The sequence below is a fragment of the Homalodisca vitripennis genome, unplaced genomic scaffold (genome assembly GCF_021130785.1).
Source record: "Homalodisca vitripennis isolate AUS2020 unplaced genomic scaffold, UT_GWSS_2.1 ScUCBcl_1373;HRSCAF=4918, whole genome shotgun sequence".
Taxonomy (NCBI): Eukaryota; Metazoa; Arthropoda; class Insecta; order Hemiptera; family Cicadellidae; genus Homalodisca; species Homalodisca vitripennis.
Window position 1 is genome coordinate 70,663 of NW_025777498.1, and position 23,784 is coordinate 94,446.

General features: G+C 30.0%; 1 protein-coding gene across 1 annotated transcript in view; it reads left to right on the top strand.

The window, feature by feature from the left end:
* LOC124371409 (collagen alpha-1(II) chain-like) overlaps window positions 1-23,444 on the top strand; it is a gene marked incomplete at its 3' end in the record, with an annotated part of 75,283 nt that extends 51,839 nt beyond the window's left edge. Inside the window, 6 exon segments of the mRNA XM_046829741.1 lie at window positions 18,178-18,288; window positions 18,291-18,454; window positions 21,617-21,626; window positions 22,416-22,604; window positions 22,727-22,913; window positions 23,239-23,444. Coding sequence (XP_046685697.1) covers window positions 18,178-18,288; window positions 18,291-18,454; window positions 21,617-21,626; window positions 22,416-22,604; window positions 22,727-22,913; window positions 23,239-23,444 — 867 coding nt within the window.
* Between the last annotated feature and the right edge of the window lie 340 nt (window positions 23,445-23,784).

Consider the following 23,784-nt stretch of genomic DNA (forward strand, 5'->3'; position numbering starts at 1 on the left):
ATTGTGTTGATAAATCTTGATACTCACAAAAATTCCTAAGAAATTCATCAATTAAGTCTTGATTATCTTGAAAGAACGTATAATATGGGAAAAATGTCATAAAAAAACGATGAAAACTCTCTGTTTGTTTATTTTTTACTTTCTTTTCAATATCTTTCGTAATTATATTAAATATGTAATCCCTTACTTTTTTAGTTTTTTGCCGATAGTAAAACACTCCATTAGACGTTTTTTCTGCAAAAGACTTTACAAGTTCTTTGAATTCTGTATCATTTAAGGAAAGTATCAACTGTTCTTTAAAATGTTTTGGTAATTCGTTGAACTCGTTAAAATTGTCTTTCTTTGTAAGTTTTTGAAATGCTAGAAACTGAAGAGAGCTTGGTGAGTTCATGTTGTTTATTTAGTAGAAAAGTTTTTTATTAAAGTACAGTATGTTTTTAGTAAAAATGTTTTAAATTGATTAAATTTTATTAAGATAAATCCTTTATTCGTAGCAGATTTGACAACATTTTACAAAGCACAGCTTAAGAAAGTAGAAGCAAACAGCTATAGATTTGGTTAATTTTTCATTCCACAGAGTAAATAGTAATGTACCGATCGCTTTTGGAGACGAACGACTGTAGATTCGGTTAATTTTTCATTGAGATTTGCTGTGTTATTTCTCAGCTTCCTTTATGGTACATTGAACAGTATTTTACATTGCTTTATATATATATATATATATATAAGTAGATATGAATATGGCGGTTCTAGCGCACTTTCGGAGCCAACAGAAAATCAAGGGAAAATACTGTTTAAAGGACCAATAAACGAATCTGTAACTCACGAATGAAAAATTACCGAATCTATAGCTGTTTGCTTCTACTTTCTTGAGCTGTCAAATCAATCTATTTGAAATGTCTGCTACGAATAAACTATAAATTAAAACTTATAAACGGAAAATGATGGAATTTGCTAACAATCACTCGAGAAGTCGGGGAGAATGGGAGTAAAACCACATTCTTTTGACGAGGTTCTTCATTTAATTTCTCCAAATGTACTATAAAATCATCAAAGATTTCAGGCTTAAAATCGTAATCAAATTCAACATCCAGATAATGAAAAAATACAGGTAAAATCTTCTCATAATAAACGTGTGTATCGATACCTACAAACCTAATGTATTCTTTGAAAAAGGAAAATAATTTTTTCAACGGTTATAAGAGATAAGTAAAAATGTTTATTCTGTTTTCTAAATTCTGTAACAAAATTTTGTTTTGTTTTTTTACCTCCATATTGTAATTTTCTAAGCAGGCTATTCAAATGTGTTAGTTTATTTCGAAATTTCTTAGGTTTAGGTCTTTCGCACAAAATTAAATTACAACCTCTACAAACTAAATACCTTTTATCAATAATTTCTCCTCTATTACAACACTTGTAACAGTTGGCATTATTACTCTTCCATTTAAACAAAAAGATTTTTTGTTTATAAATGGAGATTATGGAACTAACTCTGCCGAGATATAAATTTTTTAGCACAAATGTTTATGTTTATATTTCAACTACCGAGATAAAAAGAAATGATTTTATTTTATTATTCAACTATTTAGGATATTTTGTCTATGATTACAAAGATTATTCCGGAAGAAATCGAGATTTTTTCATCAGCGAAAGAGTATATTTTTGAAGTTTTAGAAGGAATGAAAGAGAATAATATGAATTTAGCAAATTATTTTTCATAAATAAAAAATCTATTCTACTAAATAGTCATCAAACAACATGAACTCTCCAAAATCACTTCAGTTTCTAGCATTTAAAGAACTTACCACAGGAAATAGTTTATAAAGACTTCTTTGAATTACCTAAATATGTTAAACAAATGTTGATATTTTCCTTAAGTGAAAACGAATCCTTAAATAAAAACGAATTCAGAGAACTTTTAAGTACTAAAAAGTGTTCAATGCAATTTATTACAGACAACTTAGATAGTATAAATATGTTAAATGTAATAGGAGATTTTAAATTAAATAATAGAAAAATAAGAAAAATATTCCGATTTTTACAAAATAAAACTAAAAACACCAACAATCTGACATTTTTTCATCGCTTTTTATGCTAAATTTTCATTGCTTATTTGTTAAAATGTTGAGAAGACAATATCCATACTGGACAAGAAATATGCATACAGCTAGTTTTTTAAACAAGTCTTTGTAAACAACAAGATTTAATCAAAGGAATTTATAAGAGATCACGCTTTTGTTGTAGATTGGGATAAATTATATGGAAAAAACATTTACGAAACAGATATATTTGTGTGTGTGTGGTTCTGACGAAGAAAAGAGAAACGTTTGCCATTCAGCAATTCATTACGATATAATGAAAGACATACAAAATGAATGATTGTGTCTCTGGTGTAGTGTTGTTAGTGTGCGTGTTTGCGCTATGGGAATCACATCACATTCAACTTCTACGGTGTCTATTGTTCAGAGGACTTGGCCCTGCACTGCTACTGTCCAACCAAGTTAATGGCTAGGAGCTGTAATTCGGGTCTTAGACTCTGGAATTTTTTTGTTCCCAAGGTCCTCATTTTTTCTTTGGTAACTACTGTGTAGAAGTTGATGGAGAGATTCAATTAGGGAATTTGTGTCGGGTGTTTTGTAAGTGTAATGTTGTATTAATGAACGATGTGAATGATGAATGTAATGAACGAATTAAGGAAGAGAAGGAATTAAGGAATGAAGTGGAAAGGTGAGGAAGCAAATGGCGCGCCAACCACAGTTGTCATTACTCGGCTTGTTCTATAGTCATTACACTATGGCCACTCGTGTAAAGACTTGTCCCCAACCACTGAACGACAACCATGTCTTCCTCAATAAAAAGCGCGCCTGAAGCTCTGGGATTTGAACCCAGAACCTCAGGCTTTGAAGGCAAGCGTCTTACCAACTGAGCTACGGAGAGTCTCGAAAGTTATAAGCTATATCTCTGCTATATAAGTTGTTCAATTAGGAGTGCTAGTTTACAAATTTATTAATAATTTTATATTTCAAAAACCACTCAACCGATTTTAATGAAATTTGGTACACATATAGTAAATACTTAACTCTTTCGACTTAACTTATCCATAAGGGTGAAATCATCCCCTATTTCTTAATATTCATAAAAAAATAAAAAAAAATAATCAGAAAAATCTGAAACTTCAAAAACAAGCGAGTTACAACTTAAAATTTCATGAAAATAACAAAATTTTCAAAATCTACCCCAATCATCCCTTATCTTAAAACTCTTATATCTCGAGAAACTATTGGAGCTTTTTTGCTGAAATTTGGTATATAGGATCAGTAAATATTAAAGTATTTTTAAAATCATAACTTCCGGTCCAACCCTTAAGATGACCTTGGAATAGTTTTTTGTTAATATCATCCCCATTTTTTAAGATATTCCTTTGAAATTAAAAATGAATACTTATATCAATGTATTCAACAATTCTGTAAAGTTGTAGAATTATCCAATGAATAATATAGACAATAAGACGATTTTTTCAAAAATTTTACTGAATTTCTCTAATATCGTTCTTAATCACATCATAGGCTAAAAATTTCTCAGAAACCACAACCACATAACATGTCGAGTTAGTAATAGCATTTTGAAAATCCATATTGATAATTATATCGTTCTTTGAACCAGAAATATTTGTCAAACTCTTTGTTGTATCAATGACATAAATAGGTCTATTCGCTAAAAATTCTTTAGGATTGTAATACATTTCCTTATTATTACAGTAAACTTTCTTAAAAATCTTGATACATCTGATACATGATTCTGAAAAGACCTCCTGAAATGTTTTAAATTTTGTAATTCATCTGGATAATAAGAACCGTTCAATTTTACTCTGATATTTTTTACATCCAAAACTATCAAACTTTGAAGGATTTTTTTCTTGATTATTCTGTCTATCTGTTTTGAAAACCTATGATAACGAACTTGGGATTGAAGATATTTCTATAAATATTTGTAATATCGAACGAATAAGTTGTTCCGGAAATACCTTTTTGTTCAATACATTTGCCAATCTAGAAAATTAAACATAATGTTTTGACTTTTTGTAATTTCATCAATCAATGTAATTTTACTCGTGGTTTTATAATCAATCATTGGAACTCTAATAAAAAAATCTGTAATTGTTATTTTTCCATCAACAGGCATAACATTTCCAGTTGCAGTCTTCAGAATCACATCATCGTCTTCTGCTCTTATGAAACTTAGATAAAATCCTCCTTTATAGATCGGAATAGTAACATTTTCAAAAAATCCTAATCCAAAATGAGATAAATTTCCAGCTGTTTCAAAAAACGCCAAATTTAAAATCTGATTCAAAGCCATTAGAAGTTTGAGAAATAACATCACTTTTTGAATACGAAATAGTTCCTTTAATTGTGCTTAATTGGCCACAGTTTTCGACTTTCTTCTATCAATTTATTGTGTTTTCTTACTTCAATCTTAGAAAATAAAAACGGTATAAAATTATCGATTAATCTAACATTATCAGTTCCAAGATATGCTTGACCATCTTGTTTTGTTAAAGTTCCAGAAATATAAAACTGGAAGTTAGACGAGCAAAAATTATCTCCAAAATCAATATTAAACTCAGTTCTTTTATTCGGTTCATTCAAATGTTGTTTACTAATTGGATAGAAATTTTTAAACTCCGCCCTTTCAATATCACTAGCATATTTTCTGTAGTCCGCCATTTAATAAGAGAAAATTTAGAAATTTTAAACATCATGTATAAGAAAGATATCATTTTTTCATCGATCTAATGTACGTTTTTATAAGAAAAGATATAAATTTTAGTAAAATAATTAAAAAGATTAGAGTCATTTTTAATGATCTACTTCGTCATATTCAGGATTCTCTTCCTTAAATTTTGCGATCTCGGTCACATATTTCAATAAAATTTGCACAGGATAGTAACCGCTATCTATAATATTGTTCCAATCAACTGTATCTTTATTTTCATCCAAAAACTTTATACTCAAGTGTTGATAGAGGCCAAAGAACAGACATATGATCTTTTAATTGATAATGTATATTTTCTTGAATGAACTCTGATGATAAAGTTTGATATTTAGCAATGTTATACCAATTCAATTTGTTTACGTATAATCTCATCATATCTTCGGATAATTCATATTTTTGAGAAATATCATCCCAATGTTCTTTTTTCAAATCTCTTTCGTGTTGTATTATAAAAAGATCGAAAGCACTGTAATGTCCCGCCATCTCTATTTATTAAGAAAAATTTCAAGTTTTTATAAATTGGCTCTTTTTTGCGTCACATTCAGCACATTTTCCAGAAATTCTTTTAACTCCATTGATATTTGCGTAATATTTTATATCATTTGTTGCAGTTTTTTCTTTACATCTCACACAGTATATGAGCGCCATTTATATAAGGAAATTTTATCATGCATAAAACCCTGCGAGAATACCTATTTCAGTAAGATCTTCCTCGAACTTATTAATTTTTTCTTCTAATTTTTGAAATTTGACAGCATAAGAATCATTGTATTCAACAAATTTATGACCAATATTCTCAAAAGTTTTCGTAGCATCTAAACTAAAACTTATCAAAAGACTCTTTAAATTTAGTAAGTTTTTCATTAATTTCACCAACATCGTCTACTGATCTTTTACTTCTTTCATCAAGTTTTTCATAGACTTCTGTTGTAAAATCTTTAAACATGCTGTTTATGATTCTCATAATTTTGTTTTAGTTTCATTAAACATTTTAATAGGATCTTCTAATTGAATCATTACAACAACATCAAATGGATTAATTCCTTTACTAACACTGCTAATTCTTTTTCCTTTAAAATCTAAGGCATTTTTAACATTCGGATCATGTAAATCAACAATATCGATGTTTTCTGATAATTTTAGAGGTTTTAAAATTTGTTCTTTAACAACAACATCATGTTTGTCAATACCAGGTCGAACACCGACAATTCTTTTTTTATTAGCCAAACTAACATAATTCTTTTCAACTTTGATCGCTTCAGTAATTTTATCAGCTTTTTCGAATATGAGACATTAAATTGGTAAATATTTTTTTTGCACCATCTTCAAATTCTTTTTTCAATGTTTTTATTTTATCAGCAACTTCACTTGAACTCATGAAATTTGCAAGTTTGTTATCATATTCTGCTTTAAAATCTTCAATCTCGACAGCAAACATATCTGAATCTGGAAGGTTTTGTAATACATTTTCTAACTTGTTATCAAACTCATTTCTCAAACTATCAAAATTCAAACTATTATCTACATTTTGAATAATTTGTGTTCCAAATACGTCAAAAATATTTTGTGAATCCATATTTATTAAGTAATAATTTGTTAACAACTTCTTTAAAATCTTTACCATCACTCAGTTCATTCAACACAAAAACACATAAATGACCACAAATTGGGGGATCTTTATAGTCTTGAATCTGAGAATCATTGTAGTAGACGCTTGATTTTTTCAAATATTTAATCAATTCTATAGGTGGTTTGTCCTCAATTCTTCCATACGAATCAAAATAACATGCATTCTTATCATTTTTATAATAACAAATCCAATGCGTTCCACTTCCCATAATCGAGTCTAAATTCACAATTCCACATTCAAATTTCTTAACTTTTTCAGGTAATGTATCTCTCATGAAGATTCCTCTAAAATGTTTAATATTTTTGCAGATTTCTTCCAATTCCCCGAATGTTAAAGGTTTAAATTTTTTTTTCAATGTTTGATTTCACGTAATTCAAAGTTTTTTCATCTAATCCAGATCCTGTAACATCTTCCAACTCTTTATCTAACCAATTTAAAATGTTTCGAACAATAGGAATCACATCTTTTTTAACGATTGGAGCAGCTTTACGAACATAAGGAACAACATTTTTAACAACTGGAATATTTTCTCCAAAATCTAATAAATCTTTCAAAAGTCCACCATTTTTAAGTTCTTTCAACTGATTATAAGAAAATTCTATTCTGGTTCCTTTATTGTTTTTCTTATGTTTTTCGAGTTTATTGTATTGTCTATTTGTTAAAAATATCTTATCTTCGCCATTTTTTAGTTGATCTATTTTAAATTGAATACTAACGGGTATTTTTTTCTTAAAAGCGAATTTTATTTTTTCTTTCTGATTTTTGCTGAAATTTACATTCACCTCCATTTATATAGTTAAAATTTCAAGTTCTCTTCGATTCCCATTCCTAGTTTTCTCTTCAAAAACATTGCTCCAGCTGTTGGAAGCGCAACAAATCTTTCACCTAAACTAGCATCTTTTGATAAAAATCTATCCATTGCTTTATCTTGCAAAACTTTATCTGCTATATGTCTGGAATTTGTGTCTCTATGTTTTGCATAAAAAATATCGTGTTTCCATAGCAGCTTGATCTAATTTATTTATACCAGGATCTCCTCTTTTTATTCTCTTTTCGAGTTTTGTACCAGGCCCCAGATACTGATAAGTTGGTACGTGTAATTCAAAAGGTAAATTGTTGATAAAAATCATTCAAAAGTCCGCTACCTTCAATCATAGATGAACTTATTGCCGGCAAAACTCGTTTTAAATATTTAATTCCATCAGGTTTTTCAATCATTTCGTCAAGTTTGTTCGAAATAAAATCCTTAATCGCTTTCTTTTCGTTCAAAAAATTGTTGTTTCCAGCCTTCTCTTGAGCATAAATATAATTAATAATTCCATCGAGTTTTTGTCAAATCGTCGATATATCTGTATTCAATCTTATTATCACTGTATTTTCTCACACCTGATCCTTCGATTCTTTTTTCCCAAATTGGTTTAATTAAGTTAATATATTTTTTACCTCTACTTGACTTAGGCTTCTTAGTAGATGGATCATTATTTTTGTAAATTGAGTCAGATTCCCATAAAATTTCTGTATACTTTTTCAAATCTTCTTCAGAATATAAATTATCTTTTGGAGCGTCATAGTCTGTTAATAATCTCCATAAACCTTGAGTTCCTTCATATGTTTTTTTTCATTAATAATGATATCATTATGTTCAAAATTAACGGGTAAATTTCCAATCATAAAACTTCTCTTTTTTCTGTCCCAATACAAACCAAATTTATCATCCTTTGCTCTAGGAAGAAACTTTTTACCAATTTCACCAATTATTATATCCGTTGTTCCAGGACTTATTGGTTTCAAACTATGGTAGAGTCTTCAATGATTCGAGGTCTAAATGGTGTTGAAGATGGTAATTTTGGCAATTCAAAACTCTTCAGATTCTGGAATTGAAATATCGGCAAATTGTCGTACAACTGGAACCAAATTCATCAAATTTTGATTATCACTTAAAACATTTTCAATTTTGCCCTCAACGTTTTTTATTGCAGAAGTTACAGGTTGATTGATTTTTTTGAATAAATTCTTGTTCTTTTTCATCAATTCGAATCTGTTCTTTAAATTCTTTGATTAATTTCTTTTCGATTTGATCAAGTTTTTTCGCTTCTTCAGAAGTTACGTTCACCATTTAATTAGAAAAATTTTGAAACGTGAACGTGGAACGTATAACGTGAACGTGGAACGTAAAAACGTGAACACGAAACGTGAAACACGAACGTGAAACACGAACGTGAAACACGAGCGTGAAACGTAAACACGAACGTGAAACATGAACGTGAAACACGAACGTGAAACACGAACGTGAAACACGAACGTGAAACGTAAACACGAACGTAAAACATGAACGTGAAACGTAAACACGAACGTGAAACATGAACGTGAAACACGAACGTGAATCACGAACGTGAAACACGAACGTGAAACGTAAACACGAACGTAAAACATTGAAACGTGAAACGTAAACACGAACGTGAAACATGAACGTGAACGTGGAACGTGAACAGATTTACCGTTTTTCTGTTATTTTCATAATGTAAATAAAAAGTAAAGATAATGTAAAAATAATTGTAACAAATATTTTATCAAGTAGATTTGTCATACCATTGAGCAGCATTTATATTAGAAAATTTATTCAAATATTTTACCATTTTTAGGCTTCAAAGTTAGATTAATAGTTTAAAAATCCATAGTCTTCTTTCCAAATTTTATCACACAATTCATTAAAAGTGGTTAAAACTCATATCAGATCCCACATAATTGTTGTAAATCTTTCTCGAATAGTGATCGTCTTGCTTAAAAAAACACACAACATATTCAAATTATTTCTAATAACTTGTTTATCAACCTTTGAAAAAGCATTGGGAAAGATAGATACAAGATATGTTTTTGTGACGAGACATTACGAAATATTCCTTAATAACGTCCTGATTTTCCAAAATACAATCATCAAAAACGATTAACGAATTGGGTTTACATTCGCTTAATGGGACTATGTCCTCAGAAGCATTGTAAAAATGTGATATTTTTTTGTTTAAATTTTTCTCAATATTTTCAAATCTTTCTTGTAATTTTTTATAGGCGTCTTGTTCTAAAGATTTACTAAAAACATACAAATTGGAATAAGGAATCAACCTATTGTAGATAAAATTCAATAATAAAGTTGTTTTTCCACATCCACTTGAACCAACAATTAACAATCTGATTGGTTGATCTTTCTTACTTTCTTCAAACGTTTGAAGTTTTATCTGATCTTTTTGCTTTAAAAATTTCTCCATTTAAATAGCGAAAATGAAGCTGTTCAAGTTGACTTCAGAAAGCTCTCAATTATTTTTAAACTTGGAACATCCTATACACTTAGAGGAAGAATCAAATTATTTTATCGGTTTTAAGCGATTTTTATTCTGACAATTTTGTAATAAATATTAGTGAAAGTTCTCCTTATTGTATAGGATTTAGTGAGAAGAACATAACAAAAATATTATGGTTTAAACAAAGGATATTATACCTTCGATTAAATAAAAAATTCCCTTAAAAAATTATCTGAAAACATTCAAACAATCAGATAAATCTTTAAACTTTGACGAAAACAAGTTTGAAATGCAAAAAAATTATCTCTCTAATAAAAATTCAAATAAAATTCACCAGTAAGAATAATGTTTTTCAGCAATTATAGTAGATTTATTAGGGTTTGTTCAAGAAACTATTGAGCCAAATCAGGTATATTTAGGAAATAAAACGCCAAAATTTAGACCGTTCGATGTAATTGAAGTACATTGTAATCTCGTTGAACCTAGTTTTGAAAATCATACCGAACATTTACACAAAGAATCTGAAATTTTGTACACTTTTTTTCCAAATGTTGCTTATGGATCACAAATCAGTGAAAAACCGAATGAAATCGATTATATTCCAATTAGAAAAAATAATAACAGAATTCAAAAAATCGCTCTAACTATACAAGACTCTGAGGGAAATTTATTAAATAATGAGAGTAAAACAACAATAATATATTTAAGATTGAAAAAGGAATAAAAATGAGTTGATGACAAAATTCAATATTTTTACTTAAAAAACAAGGGGGTAACGAATCGTTACTACCTTAAAACTTTCAAAAAGACACCGTTTTTATCAATGAATCTGGACTTTACACCCAAAATAAAAATTACTAGTTAAATTTCTTTTCTATCTAAATGGAGACAGTTGTAGATCTAATAAATAATCAACTCAAATTCAATAATACAGAAATTTTTACGATTGTTGACGAAAATAACGAAATTTGGTTCAAAGCAAAAGATGTTGCAGAAATTTTAGAATATGAAAACACGAGGCAAGCTATCATAAATAATGTCGATAATGACGATAAAAACAACTTTTGAATGTATAAATTACAGGAGTCTATCCCATAGACCCCGAGAAAATATTCAAAAACATACTATTTTCGTTAATGAATCTGGTTTATATTCTTTAATTTTGAGATCTAATAAGCCAGAATCGAAATTGTTTAAAAAGTGGGGTTACAAAAGAAGTTTTGCCAAGTATTCGTAAATTTGGTGTATACAAACTTGAAAACAAGATTAAATATTTTGAGGATGAAGTAAAACACTTGCAAATTAAAGATGAAATAAAAAACGGAAATAATCGCAAAACAAAGTGTAAAAATTGACTTAATGAAACCAGACCTTGTTTGTAAAGATTTTGATAAGAAAAAACACCATGTTTTTGTATTAATTAAGAAGAATCACATGTGGGAATATCCTTATTACGTTATCAGAGCTCAAAAGAGAGAAATACCGAAAAGATTGAAAGAACTTGAAATTGATTACCCAGAAATGGAAATTTTATTAAGACATGGAGATCCAAATAGTATAAATCTCTACAACCAAATGAAAGAATCTTTGAATATTTTATACAACGGAAATTCATTTTACTACAAATATGGCAGAATCTCGACTGATTTATAGAATATCTAAATTACACGATGAAAATGTTTCTAAATTTTACTAAAAAACTCTCGATTTATTATATTTTGTTTGTAAATGTTTAGCATAACTAGGTAACCATTGTAGAATTCTTTTTTCATATTCACAAGGCATTTTCGTTTTTATAACTTTCGCTGAAAATTTTTTTAGCACAATCTTTGCAAAAAAGCATCTTTTCTATCTTTACTATACTGCCAGTTATTAAATTCAGAAATATTTTTAATTTCTTTACAAAAGTAACACACTTTTTTTCTTCTAAAGTTAATTTGTCCATTTTATCATGAACCTTACAATAACAGTCTTTTCTATTCTCTTCCTTATAAAATTCTTGACACTTTGTACATTTCTATTGAGACTCCATTTATATTGAAAAAATTATTACACGATGAAAATTGTTAAACTCTCGAATTATGATATTTTTGTCTGTAAATGTTTTTGAAGATAAGGTAACCATTAAATGATTCGTCCACACTCGCAAAGAGTCGGTTTCTTTTGACGTTTTTGAATAATTCTTCTAGCACAATCTTTACAATGTGTATGTTTTTTATCTTTACTATAATGCCAATCACGTTATTAAAAATTTGGAAATATCCTTAATTTCTTTACAAACGCAACATTTTTTCTCTTCTAACGTTAATTTTTCTAATTTATCGTATAGTTCTCTCTCATATTTACTACGACAATCTTTACACATAGACCCTATTCCTCCTTTTTTAGTCTTATTTTTATGAAATTCTTCAAAATATTTCTATTCTTGACAAATTGTACACTTTCTTTTTTGAGCCTCCATTTATATAGAAAAAATTACAGCTTTGACTTTCTCAATTCATATTCATAAAACTTTCGGTTATTTCTTCATTATTTAAATCTTTTATACTATAAGTTACAGGATCTGTGTTATTAATTTGATAAATCACAAAGATTTCTCTTGACCAATTGTTCTTATATTTGTTTGAAAATGTTTGTTTTTTACTAACAATTCTTACATGATCATTGACTTTAAATTTAGTTTTTGTGTGAATTTCTGGTGGAATATACTTGAAAACGGTCTCTAATAACTCCTTTTTCTGCATCTTTATCTACGTCTTTCGGTTTCATTTTTTATTGTGCTGTGAACTGTATCGTTATAATTGTTTACGATTTTTTGAAGAATATCGATCCATTTAAAGTTTTTATTAATCTCAAAAATTACTTTCATTCTCTCATTTTGAGTTCTGTTTATATCTCTCTACAATACTTGATTTCTCTTCATTTTCAGTATGATAAATCTTAATGTTGTATTTTCTCAAAACATCGTTAAATTCTTTATTTTTAAACTCTAAACCCTTATCTGTATGAAGTAGGTTAGGAGGTTTGTGATTGATCCTTATGGCATCTTTTACTATATCTTCGACAGCTTTTGAAAACATCCTTGCCGTTTTTTCTTTTGATAGCTCTTGACCAAGCATATTTTGAGAAAGTATCAATAACATTTAACATATACTTAAATCCATCATTTTGATCTGAATAGTTAGACATTATAACTAAATCTGCTGCCCATAAATCGTCAATTCCTAAAGTTATAATTTTTCTCTTTTTAAACTTTTTTCGTACTGGTGCATGAATTTCTCTAGCTTCAATCTCGATTTCTTCCTTATTCTTAGATTCTTTCTTTACTTGTTTTTCATAAGGATTCTTTATAAATTTACTCTTATTTGTCTTACATTTTTGAACATTTTGCTGCAATTCTATTACAATCCGTTTTGAGTTTGAACAATCTTAGAATCTATATTTTTCGTTTTCTTTTTACACTTGTGACAGTGAATTAAATCATCTTCCATTTATATATCAAAGTTTCCAACTTTGTTTAACTCTTCTAATATATCTGTTTTAATTTCGCCTTTATATCCATACGGTACTGTATCGATCTTATTTTCTAGGACAATTCTCTTATCATCTTTAGCGTTCAGTGCCAGCTTGTTTATGGTAACTGTGTACAACTCATGTTTGTAGCTTTTGATTACTGTCATCTCTCTAAATTCTTCTTTATCTTCGAACAAACATTTCTTCAAGTTTTCGATATTTATTGTTTTATTTACAACGCTTCTCTTAATCCCTTTGCATCTTACTGGATTTTTGTCTAGATATTTGTACGAGTACATTTTCGATCTCAATCCACAAAATTCTTCTAAAACTTCGCTATTTAACTCATCTTTGAATTTCCCTATTACCTTCTTATTTTTAGTAGTGAAACATTCGTGATCTTTTGGATAATCACTTGTATCAAAGTCATCTATATTTTCTTTAATAATTTTAAAAGGATCTCGTTTCAATTCTAGGAAATAACTGTCTGTATCCATGTAACACAGATTCAAATCTGGGTCAAACTTCTTTAATTTATCGTAATAAAACTCATACATTAACAATTTTGATAGGTCAAGAACTGAAAATTCCTATGTAGATCGGTTTGTTAAATTTAAAACCTTTTGTTTGTACATGTGACTCGCTATACAGTTGTCGTCAAAGATATTAAAGCATTTGAAATTTGTTTTCTTAGCTTGTTTTCATTGAAAATTCTTCATTTCCTAGTTTGATATCACATCTATTTCGCACATTTTCCATAGATTTTCCAAAAACTGAGTTGTTCATCAGCTTGTAAAAATCTTTCTCAAAGTCACTTGTAGCTTTGGTTCTCATGTTTGTGTTAAAATCAATGTACTTTTTCATAAAAGGCTTCTGATCAAATGCAATAACTCTATTCACATGTTTCAAAATCATACCTTGTTCCAGATAGAATTTCAAATTTCTTGAATGAACAACGTATTCAGTTTTATCCAGTAAAGTTGTGCAAAGTTTGTTTTTATAATGTTCGGGAGCAAGAGGTAAATCCTTGTGATGTTCATGTAAATTTGTTTGGATATCCTAGATCAACTTCGAGAAATATAGCCATAATCTTCGTCGCCAGTGAGTTCCAAAATTGTTTCTTGCCACTCTTCTTTTGTATATGTTTTAGGATTCATCCACTTGATATCACTAATACGGCAGTTTTTGCATAAGAACCATAACCATAAAGGTTGTTTGCATCGACATAAAGTAAATAGTTTTCGGGCTTTGTCTTATCGAAATCTTTCAAATATTTGTTATTTGCTTTAACATATCGTTTAATACATTGAGAAATACCTCCACGAATACCTTTTTCAATCATTAAATACATATTATAATCACTAATCAATTGTAATTCTATTTTCGTTAATTTTAACATAGCGTCCCATGCGAGACTTGGAGCTGTTAGATAATGTGCTGGATCAAGTTTGTAACAATTTAGACAAATGTTTCTGAAGTTTTCGAATATATCAGCGAGCAATAAAACATCTTGGATATTGTACAAATCAGAGTAATTTCCAAGATTTTTCTCTTTTAATTTGTTCCAAACGCTCAAGTAGTGTTGATAATCTTTCTCAGATATGCTCTCGTCTGTCAAAAGTGAATAGAAATCTTGAATTTTCAGCTCTTCTGTGTAATCAAGTTTTTCAATACTATCGATAAATTCGTAAAGGAAATATACCTTTTCCAGATAGAATTTTAAAGATTTCTTCTTCGTCATTTGGTTGTCTTTCTAGAATTGCGTTCAATATTCGTCCATCTTGTATAAAATGATTTGTATGTTTGAAGTCTTCTTTCTTTAGATTTTTAGCTAACTTTTCAATAGACGATGCCATGAATCTGAACGTATCTACGAACGAAAACTTGATGAATTTTCTAGGCTTATCATTGTCAAACTCATAGCCATATCCAGAATTTACAGAATAATTTATATATTTTTCATCTGTGTTTGCGATCAAATCAACATTTCCATATTGTTTAGCCATCTCTTTTATGTACAAATGAGTATCGTAATTTGACATATTATGACAGAAAACTGGAATATTTTGTGGAAATTTCAAATTCAGATTACAACATGAATGAGCTGCGCCTCGAAATTTACCTGTTAAATGACAATGATCTCTTACTTTATTATAACTCTTATCTTTCCAACTATCAGGAGTAAAACCATACTGAATTGACTCAACATCATAAGCAGACCATTCGCAAAATATGACAAACGTTTGCATTTTGGTATGAAATTTCTTCTTCTTCAGTCAATTTCATAGGTTTTTTGTTCTTATATAGAATTATATTTTTTAGCTATGTATTTGTCGATTTATTTAATTTATTGAGTTCTTCAAAACAATTTTGCAGGAAACATTTGGCAAATCTTCTTCATTTTTTGGCTCGATAACATATCGGCTTGTACATACGATTGGTCACATTCGACACTAAATATAGAGTAAAACCATAAGGAATGTGCTTCTGAATCTTGGTTGTAGTCGATCTTTGTGGATTGTTCTTGCATGTCGGATTTTTTTCTAATATGCTCTCAAAATCCATATAAATAACGTAAGGATGGCTAAACTTCTTTTGATAATTAGTAAATGATGTTGTTTGACCTGGAAATGGCATACTTGGTTTACAAACTTCATGTTGCTTGCAAATTTCTAAATGATCTGTTAAATCTCCAGATTTGTAGAAATGGCTTTAAAACATCTTCTACATAGCAATTTTTTATGTTCGTGTTTAGATAACTGAGAACTCACTAATCTATTTAAATCTGTTATCAACACATAATGAGATTTGTCTTCTTGTTTAAACATACAATAAATCGATTTCTAACTCCGGAATTATAAACTTCGGAAATTTGTAATGGGAACAATGTTGAGTTTTTTCCGTCATAAGTATAGACATTGATAGACATTTTAGGATACTTATACTTGGAATTGTAACTTCGTTTTTCAAATGATTGTATATCTTTTAAGGACATTGGATACTCAAAACCTGAAAAATATCTCGTCATTTACAAATTTTTCATATTGTTTTGATCTTTCGCAGTCTCTTTCAGGTTTTTCAATAGCGCATTGGATAGAATAAATAAAGCAATAGTCATCTTTATTTTTGATATTTATACAAGCTTTTTTTATCTTTGATTTTCTTTGGTAAATCGATATATATGATCCTGCGTTCATCATTTCGTGTTTATTAATGCTCAAAACTAGTTGTTTGCATCTTTTAAATGTCCATCCTGAACCCCTATTTGGATGATTTGTCTGTTCTCGATGTGATAATTTATTAAATTGTTTAGAAATAAAGTCGTTTACATCAAATATATTTCGTCTGCTTTTATAGTAAAATACATTGGGCAAGTTTGTGGTTCACCGTTTACTAAAGTTCGTTCATATTCACATTCCAAAGAGAGATATCCTTTCATATTTTTAACATTCTCTTGAAAATTTTTCTATTAAACTTTTAATTTCTGGCCTCATAATTGATAGATATTTGTAAATTGACATGGGAATTATCGTTTAAATTTGTTAAAATGTATTGCTTGAAAAGACGTGTGTAATTGAGGATAAAAACTTCAACATCTATGATATTTTCAGGTTTTTCGTTAAGAGTTTTGTCAATTTCTTCGATCATTTCAGACTTAGTTTTATCGTTTGTTTCAATGGACAATTTTTCAGTGATTGATTGAATTTTTTCATCATTAAATAGATTGAGATCTTTTTTATCTTCCTTAAAGTTTTTCTTTAATTCACGCAATTTTTCTATATTGTACATCTTTTCATGATCGACAATTTGATTTTCTTTAGCCCATTGTCTTAAAAAATTCAGTTCTTTCTCGTAAATTTCTTTGTTTTTGGCATGGATTTTGGAGCCATAATGTCGATCATAGTTTTTTTTTCTTAAAATTTCTTTTTTGCAAAACGGACATGTTACTTTTTCACCCTCCATTTATATAAGAAAAATTTCTTAACTAAGGTTTGTAGGAGGCAATTTAAATTCTCTATACTATTTTTTCAATAATTTTAGAATTTAAAAAATTAATGATTTTTACTTGAATTTGACAGAAATCAGCACAATTTCTGGTGAAACAGTGATAGATTCTTCTATTTATTATTTAAAAAATGTGTAAACTAAGACTTAAAATTATTGAAAAAAGTAGTATAGAGAATTTAAATTGCTTCTTACAAACCTTAGTTAAGAAATTTTTCTTAATTTAAATGGAGCTACTAAAGGAATTAAATGAAGTTGGTGATTTAAAGTTCAAAGAATATAAGAAGTTGAATGAATTAGAAGAAAATAAGAAATACAAAATTTTGAATCTGGAGAAAATGAAAGATAAATTCGGGTTTACAATAATTGCCGAGTTGGAAGATTATAAAGTACACTTACCGAACAGATTTTTGACTGTTTTGGATGAAAAAAAGATTAAAGAATTGAATAAACATGATAAATTACACTTGGTTGTTACTGGAAAGAAGACTATTAAAGATAAAGACTGTGTTACTATCAATTTTGTAGAGTAGAAGATTTTTCGTTTATTCGTAGCAGACATTTCAAAATAGATTGATTTGACAGCTCAAGAAAGTAGAAGCAAACAGCTATAGATTCAGGTAATTTTTCATTCGTGAGTTACAGATTCGTTTATTTGTCCTTTTAAACAGTATTTTCCCTTGATTTTCTGTTGGCTTCCGAAAGTGCGCTAGAACCGCCATATTCATATCTACTATATATATATATATATATATATAAGTAGATATGAAGTTATAAGTAGAAGTGATAAGTTATATATATATATATAAGTAGATATGTTTTTTATATATATACAAAATATTGAGTACACATTTAATGATTTTAATATTTAAAGATAATTATGATTACCGAAAAAATATCGTAATTATATATAGAATTACCTCATTAAATTAAATTAAATCATTCTTTTATATCCAGGGTCAATCAGGATCAACAGGACCTCCGGGACCAGCAGGAGTTCCTGGAATCAAGGGAATCCCAGGGGACTCCGGTCGACCTGGCAAATCCGGGGCCAATGGGGCAACCGGGACCTCAGGGGTTGGACGGGATCAAGGGGAGAGCGAGGAGGCGAGGGCCTTCCTGGAGGACCAGGACCCTCAGGACCTCAGGGTTCTCCCGGTGACAGAGGATTACCAGGACTTCCTGGATCTACAGGACCTCCCGGTCTTCAGCGGCCAAACGGGGAGGAGCCCCGGTACGTTTTTGTTCAATGTATAGTTTTTGACACATTCACACTTCTTTTTAAGTTTTAAAAAGTGCCGATTTTCTACAACTATGGTTTTATATTTTCCTAAGTATTGCCAATCTCGTTGAATTATAATGTCACTGTTTAGATAAACGCACGATATAAACATGTTTATAGTCTTAAGTGTACTTTCATTAAATATATTATATAGTAAACAAATATATATATTAATGATTTTAGTATGAAAATGTTTGGTTATAAATATGATATATTTAGTATAGGTACCCCCCAGAAGAAAATAACTTAATAAAAATAGTGTTTTGCAAGTAAATGTTGGTGAAAGACCTTTCATTTGTGAATAAGCATATTTCACCTATTCACAGTCATCAAAAAATGGTGGTAAACAGCTGCAATAACCTCATCTAGAAGATCGAGAAGTTATTGTTATATGACAAGTGCGGGCGTGATCGTTGGCCTGTCCCAGGAGTCGAGAGACACGAGGTTTAGGTAGGGTAATAACAAATAATTAAAAGGATATTTGAAATTTAAATATAAAAAAATAAAATTACATTTTTTAATTATAATATTTTAAAATAAAAAAACATTAAATTATTTTGTTACTTGTATAATAATTTTATAATTACATTCATTTTATTTTTATAATTTAACTTAAACAATGCCCAAGGTTAACGTTTTTAACGGTTACTACTTTTTTTTAACTTATCACACTTAAAACTAACAATCTTACATGAACAAAAGACTCGAAAAATCACGATTTCGATTGTATTATCTCTATGGCTATGGCTGTATAACAATTATTTTTATATTTGACAAATGGTTTTACGCTTCAAATGAATAATTAAATTTAGACAAAAACTTTCAATTTGAATAACTTTTTAATCGATTTCCTGCCATCGTTTTACTACCAAACTAGCATAAGCTGCCTGTCGAGTTATTTTTTTAGTACTCCTCTGTAGATAAAAAAACAAATGTTCGTCAAATACAAAATAAATTGGTTTCCGGACTACTCTGGACGTTTATTTTCGGACTTAAAATTGCTTTGAACAGAAGTCAAAAATAAACTACAGGACATAATCTAGGGTTTAAAACAGGTCTTATGTTATTTAAATTTTGTTGTTTAATAACTTCCTGTAACATCTCTATGTATATTCATTATTACAGATTTTGTAAGCAGTTTGTGTTCTTTGATTACATATATTTAATAAATTGTATATACTATATATATATATATATATATATGTACGCTAAGAAAATGTTACAAAATACCGGGCCAATGATAAAAAAGTAACACACACACACACACACACACACACACACACATGTATATATCATATTTAATATTTTAAAGTATTGTATTAATATTTGATGTTAAACTATAACATACAATATTATAAATCATGCAATTGCTATACATACAAAATATTGGACAAAATATTAACAACTATATATTAACATATACATATATAATTAAAACAAAACACACACGCATGTATATATCGTATTTAATATATAAAAAATATTGTATTAATATTTGATGTTAAACTATAACATACAATATTATAGACCATCGCAAATTGCTATACATAACAAAAATATTGGAACCAAATATTAACAACTACATATACATATTTAATTAAAATTGATACATATGAATGAAAATATCACCACAGTAGTTATGGAGGAATGCGTTTAAATGTTAATTCATTATACCCGTTTCACAAGAATACAATACAAAATGTATTCTATACAAAAAAAACGGATATTCGTGATTTATTTTTTTTTTTTTAACTTTTCACAATTTGGTCATACAATAAGTGAATACCAGCTTACGACACTGCAACTAAACGATCACGTGTGCCAGGACGTAAACAGTTGACTGTAGACTTCACACCCAAAAACACTTTTTTAGGGGTTGTGCCGAGGGATTCGGGGATTAATTCACTACCGGCGGGGCGTCTCCAGAGGGTTCTATCCTAGCCGTCAGTGAGAATTGTGTCTCTTTCATTCTCTCTCTTTCAACATTATTACACATATACCCTACCACATGTCGCGTAACAGGCTTTCATTGTCAAGATATCCTGCGGGACAGATAGGCAGACATTACAACCATACAGAACAGAAAATTGATTACGGCTTCAGACAAATTCCGTTGTTGGGTATGCACCATCCTACAAACACCTTGTCTATATATACAAATTAAAATTTCATGGAAAATAAACATTATATGGGTAACAAATTTGTCGGGATATTTAGCACAGATGATACATCCAAAAATTTTGTTCATTAAGTTATGTTTCTTAGCGGTGTTCAAATAATAAACAGTTCCGGAGAGCTAGGGAGGGCACTACAACGCGATATGCGGTTGCCACCGGACATTTTCATATTGACTTTCCATTTTGTTATTTTTTGTTTTACTCTAATAATTTAAAAATATCAAATGTTCAAATCTCACATTATTGTACTCAGTTTTCTTTAAAATACAGAAAAGTAAAAGTCATTATAAAATGGTGTTGTATTTGTTGTGATAGTAAGCCTACACATGGTAATACTTTACATATTCGAATCTCTTATGAAAGTATTGATTTTTTAATTAAAATGTATTTATTCCGGTAAATTTTCGTTGGCATCACGAATTAACCCATTAGGCCCAACGTAAAAAAAGGTTCGCTAACGCTCAGCCGAAACCCATGAAGTGGACATGCATCATCATCCTAAGGCAGTGTTTCTGATATTGATATCAAGTCTTCATGCAAAAATTCAAGTCTGTTAGCTCATTCAGTTTTCGAGGATCTCGTGCGGAAAGACGACGTATAGACAGACAGACAGAAAATTAACATTTTTTCAGCCTCTTCAGTGAAAGGCTTCGCTAAAAGTCAGCCAATATGTATAATATGTATAGAAATTAAACACTTTTAAGATTTGTTTATTGGGGATTTTTGGGGTTTAATATTAAAAAAAGTAATGAAGACAATTTTATTTCTTACTTTGTTTCCATGGAATGTTTAGTTACTATACTTGATATATGAACAAAGATGAGAAAGTTTTAGGAAAATGTATATTTAATGTCGTATAACTTAAAATATACAAAATTATATAAGTATATCATATGTACACATCTACAACTTGACTATATAAATTTTTAATTCATAGGAACCTACAGGTAATTTAATATTTTTATTGAGAAACAGTAATCCAGTTGGAACGGATACGGATATCATGGAAACCATCAGTACTAACACGCTGTTCAAACAAACTTTTATAGACCTTGAGCTATCCAGGAGCTGAGATAGTCGTATTGTTAGGGTTATTGTATAACACTAAATGGAGATGTGACTTGTATTACTCCCGGCTCCTGTCGTAACCGACGTTATTAAAGATTATTGTGTTTATCATAACATGACCGTTGTATAAAGTAGTATTTTCTACGACTTTTATACACTGTTAATAGTTCGTATTACTCTAGTAGTACTGTAGAGAGTAGTACTGTATAACTTACACTAACTGTTTGCATACAATTTGACCTATTTCAACGGTAAGGATATACTAACTTTGAACGTGTAACCAATAAAATTTAATTGGTTCAGAAAGCAAACCGATTATATGATCAAGTAATTACGTCTCATATCGTAGTACTCGAAGCATCCTTGATGGGGTTACGATAAAAGTTAGAACAGATAACTAATGAGTGGGGAAAGATGGTGTTCTACATTTGCTCTTGTTTACGCTCGTTAATGCCTACAATAAAAGTAAAACAGAGTAATAGAATGTACTTTTAAATAAACTAATAAAAATTTTAAAATTTTTTAATACCCTTTTGGGGCACTCTGTGTAGTGGTCTTAATAAAAAAACAATCACGAATGCGCGATTGTGTAAATATCTAATCTAAATTAAATTCGGAGTGCTGTTTTGTATGCTCCAAACTTTATCAGTAACATTCTGTGGTGTCAGGGCTCCACACGGTACTGCGTGCACATCACACTGGTATCACGACTACCCTCTATCTGCCCAGCATTACAGCGCAAGGCTAGAAATAAACCGGTTTCACTAGTAATCCTGTATGTCATATGTATGCTCCAACTTTATCAGGATCATTCTGTGGTGTCAGCCCCTACACGGTACTGTGTGCACATCACACTGGTATCACGACTATCCTCTGTCTGACTAGCCTTTACAGCGCAAGGCTAGAAATAAACCGGTTTCGCCAGTAATCCTGTATGTTCATATGTAAGAGTGTGTTTTGTATGCTCTAACTTTATCAGGATCATTCTGTGGTGTCAGACTCTACACGGTACTGTGTTCACACCATACTGGTATCACGACTACCCTCTATCTGCCCAGCATTACAGCGCAAAGCTAGAAATAAACCGATTTCACTAGTAATCCTGTATGTCATATGTATGCTCCAACTTTATCAGGAATCCATTCTGTGGTGTCAGCCCCTACACGGTACTGTGTGCACATCACACTTGGTATCACGACTATCCTCTGTCTGACTAGCCTTACAGCGCAAGGCTAGAAATAAACCGATTTCACTAGTAATCCTGTATGTCATATGCAAGAGTGTGTTTTGCATGCTCCAACTTTATATCGGTATCATTCTGTGGTGTCAGGCTCTCTACACGGTACTGTGTGCACATCACACTGGTATCTACGACTACCCTCTTTCTGACCAGCCTTACAGCGCAAGGCTAGATATGAACCGGTTTCGCCAGTAGTAATCCTGTATGTTCATATGTCAAGAGTGTGTTTTGTATGCTCTAAACTTTATCAGGATCATTCTGTGGTGTCAGACTCTACACGGTACTGATGTTCACACCACACTGGTATCACGACTACCCTCTGTCTGACCAGCCTTACAGCGCAAGGGCTATAAATAAACCGATTTCAACTATAAGTCCTGTATGGTCATATGCAAGAGTGTGTTTTGCATGCTCCAGCTTTATCGGTAATCATTCTGTGGTGTCAGACTCTAACACGGTACTGTTGTGCACATCACACTGGTATCACGACTACCCTCTGTTGTGGACTAGCCTTACAGCGCAAGGCTAAAAATAAACCGGTTTCGCCAGTAATCCTGTATGTTCATATGTAAGAGTATGTTTTGTATGCTCTAACTTTATCAGGATCATTCTGTGATGTCAGGCTCTACACAGTACTGTGTATGCACATTACACTAGTATCACGACTATCCTCTGTCTGACTAGCCTTACAGCGCAAGGCTAGAAATAAACCGAATTGTAAAGCGAACCGATTACAAATCTTTCTAGGGTTTTATTGTAAAATTAACTTAAGGTTTCTGTATATATTTCTTGGTATA